This window comes from Syngnathus leptorhynchus, chromosome 17, assembly GCF_054491065.1.
Source record: "Syngnathus leptorhynchus isolate UIUO chromosome 17, UIUO_Slep, whole genome shotgun sequence".
Classification (NCBI taxonomy): Eukaryota; Metazoa; Chordata; class Actinopteri; order Syngnathiformes; family Syngnathidae; genus Syngnathus; species Syngnathus leptorhynchus.
The window spans coordinates 5,043,614-5,052,632 of NC_141211.1; the positions used below are offsets into that span (position 1 = coordinate 5,043,614).

The 9,019-nt window shown below is 38.8% G+C and overlaps 1 protein-coding gene across 11 annotated transcripts in view; it reads right to left on the reverse strand.

The window, feature by feature from the left end:
- Positions 1-8,533, reverse strand: part of auts2a (activator of transcription and developmental regulator AUTS2 a) — a 156,059-nt gene extending 147,526 nt beyond the window's left edge. For 10 of the 11 annotated variants that reach the window (XM_085935109.1, XM_085935105.1, XM_085935103.1 and 7 more), the window contains exons 1-3: positions 8,281-8,533; positions 7,932-8,189; positions 5,187-5,890 (exon numbers count right to left, since the gene is read on the reverse strand). In XM_085935109.1, coding sequence (XP_085791235.1) covers positions 5,187-5,462 — 276 coding nt within the window. In that variant the 5' untranslated portion in view covers positions 5,463-5,890; positions 7,932-8,189; positions 8,281-8,533. The remainder of the gene's footprint in view (positions 1-5,186; positions 5,891-7,931; positions 8,190-8,280) is intronic. The other variant, XM_085935101.1, reaches the window with a different exon arrangement.
- Between the last annotated feature and the right edge of the window lie 486 nt (positions 8,534-9,019).

Sequence of the window (9,019 nt, forward strand, 5' to 3'; positions counted from 1 at the left end):
TACGAATTATAAATGACATGGTGCAGTGGAGGACTTTAGAAGTTCTGGTATACTGTAAGAATTTTCCTATTCTTGCCATATGACTTGTCTTCATATAGTCTCTCCAACATTACCAAGCTACAAATACTTCCATAGCTCAAATATTAGACATAAATGTTGAATAATTCAAAGTATAGCCTGAACGCTCTCATCCGGCTCCAACATCCCAAGGTCCCAATTCTTCTGTTTTACGTCAACTCGGAACATTGATGCAAGTCCCTTGCTACGTACCTATTTGTTTTGCCTGAGTTCATGTGAATACACAACTGTCATTCCCCGCCCCCCCCCCCCCTCCATGACTGACATGAGGGGGCGATGTACGTAGACTTGAGCGTTTATGAGCCGTGATTATCTTCCCGTGCAGCATCCTATCCGACAAAACAATAATGAGAAGCTGTGCAGAATATACATTCTCTTTTTTCTCCATGAAAGCTAAAACGTGTTTATGGCCTGCTGCTCTTTGCTGTTAGAATCCAATCACCCACCGCATGTTTGTAACAGCTGAAGAGGTTTTCAACTGAGGCGGCAAAATAACAAACCTGAAGGGAAAGATAACACCTGTGTTGTAAAACATGCAACACAGCCCAGCGATGGCAATAGAGGAAGTTGCACCATTTAGTCAGCTTATGTCGTCAAACTGGTGCATCAACACTGAATAAAATAGCTGATGTTGAAATCTGAGTGGACAGCAGTAGCCGATCAATAAGGTTGCCGAAAGACCAACTGAGAGTTTCATTAGCAGTAATAAAATAAATTGAAAGATTTTGAAATAGATGCATGCATCAAACTGTTTGAAAAGAAAATAGAATTCCTAAAGTTGCCCCAAAGGCCATACGATTTGGTCATTCGGATAAATTAAATAAAAAGTTAAATAAAAATAAATAATTTAGGAAAGTTAAAAAAAAAAAAAAAAATGCACGCTGCAAAAAGTCTATGTTAACTATTTGAATTTCACAAAAACCTTGATAATTTCTTGCTGCTGTTTTTTTCCATGTTTTTCCATTTTAATCCATCATAAGGAATAAAAGGCAACATCTCGTTTTTTTCCTTGATTGGTTATGTTTCATCTTGGCTTTCTAATCTTCTTGTATAAAAATAAAATTGGCAGTGCTCATGATGCATTATTGCAGATCATACATCACTGTCTCAGTTTGTCTTAAAAGCTACTAAATAAATATTAGATAGTACTACTGTCAAGAAACACAGAGAATATGGCTATGTACAAATGGCATTCAGAAAACCTCGCCTGATCTTTATGTAACGTAATTGAAACATGCCCCCCCATCATATTAAAAAAAAACAAGCTGTGAATACATTTGATTTCACATTATCCCCCTTCTTACACTGAAACATCAATCAATGTGCTTCCGTGCCTGCACAAGTTCTCCCCTCAGGCAGCTTTCTTGGAACTGTGCAGAGAAAATCAATTGGTTTTCAAATGCTACGTTTTGAATTGTTGCCAACAGTATCAGACTACGGGGTAACGTCGGCGAACAAAATAGCAGACTGTTCAATTGCAATTCATCATCTTCATGAGGATGTATGAGAAGGGGGGGAAGGGAAGCCTTTATTTAAATAATTACAGCAGTTGATTCTCGCAGCAGAGGCGGAGGACTCCCGCTGTACTTTAAATGTCAATAGCTATCAATTAAAAAGCCAATATGTGTTATTTGAAGGTCTGACAAGACAATGCATCTATTATCAGCGCTTCACTTGATACTTCCCACATGCACTGCGATGACTCAACTTTAATCGAGCATGGGGCTGCGATTGTTTGACAATTCCCAGGTTGAGTGCACCTTTGGCCTAGTTGTAAAACCCATAACTCGCATAAAATGACTGCTGGCAAGACAACCGAAAGAGAAACATTGACGAGACCAGAGGAAATGAGTGCGGTATTTTTTTTAAATACATAAAATCATTTTGTGATTTGTGAATTGACTTTTAACCAAAAAAAACATCAATGGATAGGTGTGCAATTGTGCATAGCTTATTTTCTTTACGGTCTTACGCTTTATGGTTCTTGATCTTCGGGCACCACCATCATCCTTCATTTCAAAGTATTTCTTAGTCCTCATGTTGTATTTTATTTTGTATTATTCAGTTTATCTTCTACTTGTATAGTTGGATTTTCTGTTTATTTCTATTTTTAGGCAACCTCCTTCTGTTGTGACTCCATCCATCTCTGAGTTAGTTTTTATATGACGCTGACCTCTTGTTGAAGTTTTTAGTTGGTCTTCCATCTCACTTGTTATGTCCTTTTTTGTCCTCCTCAATTTGAATAAAGTCAAAATATGGAAAACAAGTGTGCATCATTTGGCTATAAAAGGTTTAAAGTGTTGCTTCTAAGGCCAAAAATGTGCTTCCAAGTCAGCTGCAGCTTTGTACTCACGTGAGAGGAATAAAAACTCACTCCTGCATATATCTTTATCATTTCATTGTTGATTAAGATTTTTAAAAATTGGAGGCTTTGCAACAATTTTCCCAACTTTGTGTTGACATTATTTGGTTATTCCTGCAACGGTCATCGTTCCGAACTCGCGTGACAAAAGGTTGCACTGATTATATAACTAAACTATGTGTACTCATCCTTGAACAAATGTACCATGCTCCAGCTAAACTCTTCCAGACCGCTGCTATTAACAAGCGAGACTTTAGGTGTCAAGCATGCACAAGCACAGCACGGATTTTCTCGCCCGAGTGCACCCATAGACATTTCACTTTGGCATTACTTGTGGTAAATAGTATTTAACCACTGCAGGGCTGGTAGCCAAGCAATGATGCGCTACCTTCATTAGCGATCCATTCAATAATAATGACAGTCATTAAGTGCTGTTATAGACTGTTAAGGGTCAGAGGTCAAGTTCCACGGAGCTCTTTGTCGACTATAGAAGCAAGCTCATTTTCTGTACAGACATTTGCGATGTATAGCAAAAGAACCAATTTGCGTTTGCAGCGTACAAAAGTCAATAATCAAATATAGGGAAGCGGATTTCACTAAAATCCCTGCGAGCTATTCCTGGTTACGAATAATGTAATGATGTCGGAATGAGATAGTGTGCAAATAATGGTAGGCCATCAAGGGAAAAACAAACAGCAGCAATGTACTTCCTTGCAGGCAAATAGAAGACAAGTTCCAATATTCAGTTGGAGTCTTATAAATAAAGACTTCGTCAAAACAATAACTTGCATCACTTACTAATTGAATATCAAGCAAGTTTCTTTGGATGAGGCAGTTCAAAGTGATACTAAATAGAACATTTCTAGGGATAATATATTACAACACATGAAAAGCAAGCCTGGGAGCAGCAGCATGGCGATGACAGATGAAAAACACGAGCATGTTCCTCTAGGAGTCTGACCTCATCAGAATTTAACTTCATCCAAACAGGAACCACTGATGCCTTGATGTGCTTGTACACAGCTCAATAAAATTTACAACATAACTTGAGTATATTTTCATTGCCTTTCAGAAACTGCACCACTTAAGCAACCCTGGAAAAGCCACCCAAAGAAAATGTCACCTATGTTAATTCAGCGACTAAAATAGCAATGCAAAAATGTCAAATTTAACACCAAGAGCCTCTTCTATCAGGACATATGAGCGCTTCCTTCACAGGACAGGGAAAGTGCTCTGTTAGACAAGTATCGGAGCAATTTGAAGCTGATAGTGGTGATTTAGGGCGCTAAATTGGACAATGATAGCAATTCGGATAAATTGGTTCAACTGCATAAGAGTGATGGCGGTAAATCTTTCCAAAGCAGACTCATCCAATGACTTGTCCACTGATGCTGTTCGGTCGCAGTTAGAGCCAAATTGTGTCCCGAAAACTAACGAGGCAAAAGAAAGGCTTTGAGTTACGTGCTGTGTACTTTCCAGGAGAATACGTAACAGGATGCGACAACGGACGTTACTTGTGTGCTTTGTTTCCCTTGATATATTTGAAAATATTGTTGAGCATACCATTTAACAGTTTCCAAAATGTGTAGACACTGATAAATCGGATGGAACAAGTTCTAGGAATGTATACCAGGATGGGAATAGTTCAAATGTTAGGATTATATCAGTGATCCTTTGGCCAAAGTGTGACATACAATTCCACAAAAACAAAGTAAGCCCAAAAAAAAACATCAAATGTATCTTTTTAAAACAGTCTTGATTAGATGAATTCATTAAAAAAATCATTTGACTGAAAGCCTTTAACATCCAGTTTGATTTTTGTTTTGTTCTATTATAATACTGAGAATGAAATTTGGCTTGATCAACAACTGGGAATTGACACCAGACTACAATGATGGTGGGAAGGTAAAGTGAAGCATTGAAGAATAAAAGAAAATCTGATGAGGTTTGACCTTTCAAACTAAAATACTGCTCACTAAATCTGTCTGTCATTAAACTCTGACAAGAAAGTATTAAAAGACTAAAAACAAAAATGAACTTTTGAAACAAGGTCACATAAAAGGAAGTGGCGGAAAGGACAGAGGTCTATAAATTGAAAGGGAAATTTTAAAAAGCCTCTTGAGCTGTGAAAATATCGCAATCTGACAATCAAAATGATACAATAAGGACAAATGCTAATGCACAGATCCCGAAGATTTGCTCACACCAATGAAACAAGAGATTGGTATCTCGCAGCAGTGATAAGGAAATGCAAGTCAGACTGTGTCATCCATAGAAACTGGACCAAGTTCATAAATTGTTTGAATTTACCCAGATACATAGGTTATGCAAATATAAATGTTCTGGATCAAACATGGTGGTGTCATGCCGTCTAAACGCTTTGATGATCTAAGTCATAATTCTGAAGTATGTCATTGGAAGGCAGCCCTTGCCGTTCAAAGGAGAAGCCAGATAAATATAAATCACCGCCGCGATTGTAGCAACATAGTTCAAATGTCTTTCTCAGTCATGAGCGAATAAACGCAGAGCTGGAGTGCCACTTTGTTGTCCAGAAGTGAACACAACACACTCCTCTCAGAAGCACTGAGAGTCGTCATCTCTACATTTATAGCCAGGACTGTTGAACTCCACAACCTCTCCATAGGTAGATCGGACCAGCCCCGGGCCATACCAGATAGACACCAAATATATTCAAGACAGAAAGACAAGAGTTGATAAGGTTATCATTGTGTAACTCAGCACTCACCTCAAGAGCCTCCAAGGTCACAAACCCCGTGATAGAAAAACCATCAATGACGTCTTCCTCGGCAGAGGTAGACTCCTTTCGTTTTCTCCGCGGGGGTCTCGGCCGAGACGAGGAGGGTTCCCTTTTGCCTTCCCGTTCCGAATCAGATGAGAAGTGAAAGACAGAGCCTTTAACACGATTGTTGCTTATCCCATTTGATCTCCTTTCCCGATTCCTTTCCGACCTCGACTTCTTCTTGCGCAGGCCACTAGTTTGAGGTCCATCCATGTTCTTCATGGAGGAAAGATCCAGATAAACCTTGCTCTTAATGGAAAGCAAAGTCTTCAAGGATCAAATCGCGGAGGTGTTCCAAATCCACTTGAATCCCAGAGGGGGATATCCTGGTGAATATTCTCAATACATTGGATCCAAGTTAACCTTGTAATATCCAGCAGATAAAGCCTTTTCCACGTAAGGTAAAACTGCATTGAGTTACTAAATGGACCTCGATACCAAGAACGGTAACAATCCCTCCCGATGGCGAGCCATCAAATCCAACGAGGACGATGTAAAATCATTGATTAACCAGCGCTCTGGCAAAGATGTCTTGTTTTTAAGATAAAGCAAAAGTCTGCTGAGGGAGCAGGAGCCGCCATGGCGAGTCCGGCATGTGACGTGGCATCTTTCTTCCGCTCTCCTGTTCTTCTTACGCAAACACAGCAAACCTGTCAGATAAAGAGAGAGAAAGTTATTTGCAATATGATCACTCAGCAGACGTGAAGTGCACTTTTGAGTTTGTGATGCCATTTTCCAAAAGGTGTGGCAGACTCTACAGAAGGTTTGTGCCCTTCTCCATAATGCAAGATTAATGTTTGATGAGAGTAGCTATCATCTCGTCTGGTTCCTTCAACTGCCAGGCTGTAAAATCTCATACATCATTAAGTCTTTAAAGATTATTCTGCTAACATCACGAAGGTTTTTCTTTCGCAAAAGTTGGCATCTCAACACGTATTGTACGTCTTTTATTCCTAGCACATCTTGGGGTTTGTTTGCATTTAAAATTTTACACTAACAGTTCACATTGTGCACTTGCACTGCAATCTTAGTTCCATGTTTGTCTCTGTCAGATAATTATCAATATCCATATTAACTGTGTTTACCATTGGGATTGTAATTGGTATAGAACTGCAGAGTGGTTAGCTACACGTGGATCACAATATTGGAAACAGCATTCCCTATAGTTAAAATACAACGTATCTAATTCTATCAAATTCATGAATAGCAGTCTCGTAGAAGATATGAGATCTTCATTGTGCAGGTGTATCTAATGTCAGATTGAATCAAATCAATAAATAGAAAAAATCAAACTTGCATTACAGCACTTTTCAGACATGAGCAATCATTATTGAGATGGGAAAGTCATTTGTAAGGATTAAGAATGGCACAATATAACCATTATAAAGTAATAAATTTTGACAATTTAAAGACTGTTCTGCCCACACAGTGCCAAGAATCTATCAACTATTAGGGTTGTCATCTCAATTCTCCTCTTCTGGCTACACTCAATCTGGGCTCAGTTAACACATCCAACTATTATCAAGACTAAATTTATTGAAACCATATTGCCGCCCCGAACAACTTGCGTATATTAAACTGAAACTGAATGTCATGAACGTAAAGCTAATGAATTTTTTCTTTTTTTTTTTACACAGTGGTGAGTCTAGTGCTTAATGTTACACAATCGATTTATTCACTGGTTAATCAAATAAAAAATTATTTTGCGCTATAAAGTTTATCGGAAAATATTTGCTTTCTAATTAGTGTAAAACAGGGAAGATGTTGATCAATGGATATTTGCAAATATATCATTTTAATTACTCGGTCGGTTTTCATGAAGGACTATATAAATCAGAGAATATTTATTGTTGTGAGGATGACATCAGTGGATTTTAAATGAGACAATGGCTCGAAACGACAGGATTATCAATTATAAAAATAGTGGCAGTTAAATTCAATAATCGATTATTTATCGAGTAATCCATTTTATGTGACCACTCGGCCATGATAAATATGTATTTCCCACCAATATTTAATTTGTATATACACAGCCACTTTCTGTGTTATTTCCAACCAGACAATACATATTGAATCAATTTAAAAAAAAAAAAAAAATGACCAGAATATGACTCATGTTGGAGCTCTGTTACTGTCATAGGCAGCAATTCAAACACATCCAAATCATTAACTTAAGTGTAGGCCTAACTCGATATAAGACTGTGTGTGTCAATACATGACATCATAGTACATATAAAAAGTATGAATTGAAAAAAAGCACACCTTCAGTAGTAGAGGGTGCAGCACGAAGATGTACATTGCACCTTTAATGCATGACTAAACACACCAGAACCAATTTGTCACAATCAACCACCCAGTTCAACTTTACATTGTCTCCTTGGACACAGGTTGTCATGTAATCTGGTGACCTTTTGCTCATTTGCACATGTAGTGGATCAAAGCAATCCTGCAAAGTGATTTAAACCTTTTTTTTTTTTTTTTGGGTGGTGGTGGGGGGGGGCAAACAAAATATATGGTTTTGTGTGGATATACATAACATTCCTGCATGAAAGCATTTAACTGCAGCAAGCAACACAATATAATCAACTATATATGTGATGCACCTTTATCACAATAATAATTCAACATCAGTGCATTCAGCCTGATGCCTATTAAGCCACTCATGAGATGACACACATACTGCACAAATACCTCCACAAAAAGAAATGAGGAAAAAAAAAAGAAACCGCTCTCACGTAGAAAACTGATCTAGCTTTCTCCGTTTCTTTTTTCTTCCCCTAGTCTAGTAAAAAGATTAGTTCTCCTTGTCTTCGCTCAGAGTGTCTTTTTGTCTGCCTGGTGCTGTCAATGGAAATCTCGGGTTCTGTAATCCAGTGCAGCCCCACAGCAGCAGTAGCGGCGGCGGGCTGGCATTGCCGCTTGCCTGGGTTCTCCGAGCTGCATTTTCCACTACAACACATACAAGCACACGCAACAAAAGCATGCCTCTTTTTTTTTTTTTTCTCCAAGACACGTCATGCAAAACCAAGAAATGCAAAACCTTGCAAATGGGGGAGGGACCGTCCGGCTAAGTTGCAGTCTGTCGGTCAATTATTATTTAAAAAAAAAAAAAAAAAAGAATATAGCACGGGTAGGTTTGGAGCTGGCAAAATAGATCCTGCAAAGGAAAGGCACCCTCCGCTCCGCTCTTCCCCCAGCTTAGACTTTCAGGATCCCGGAGACTCGGGGACCGGAGCGCAGGGATACGGCGGTGCCGCAGTGCCGCTTTACATGCTACACGCTTCCTCCTCGACGCAAATAGTGCTGTCTCACTTGCTTGGTGCGCGGCTCTTTTGTCAGAGAGGGAGACTGAGTGTTTTGTTTTTTTCTAGGGGGGTAGGAGGAATTGTATTGCAACATTAAAGCAACACTAAGAAAATGACAATGAGCTCAGTGAGAGATGGGCTCCTGACAGTCTTGGAAAGTTTTGCATGGATTATTGATGATACTACATCTATAGCATCTTGAGGGAATTGCATCATAGTTGGTGTTTCCATTGGAATTCCTAAGCAATTAAAAATGAAAAGACACTTAAGTGCACCACTTGAAAAAAACATTGAAACTAATAAAGCGTTTTTACGTCATCCAAGACAGCCATCCTTAGGGTCAATTGTAGGGTCAATTTATGAAAATATGTTTGGTAAGGTGATGAACAATTAACAAGTCGAGATCTTTTTTTTTTTCTCCACTTCAGGCAAACTGTCCCAGCTGTATGGGTCATTAAAACCAGCATTCCCAGT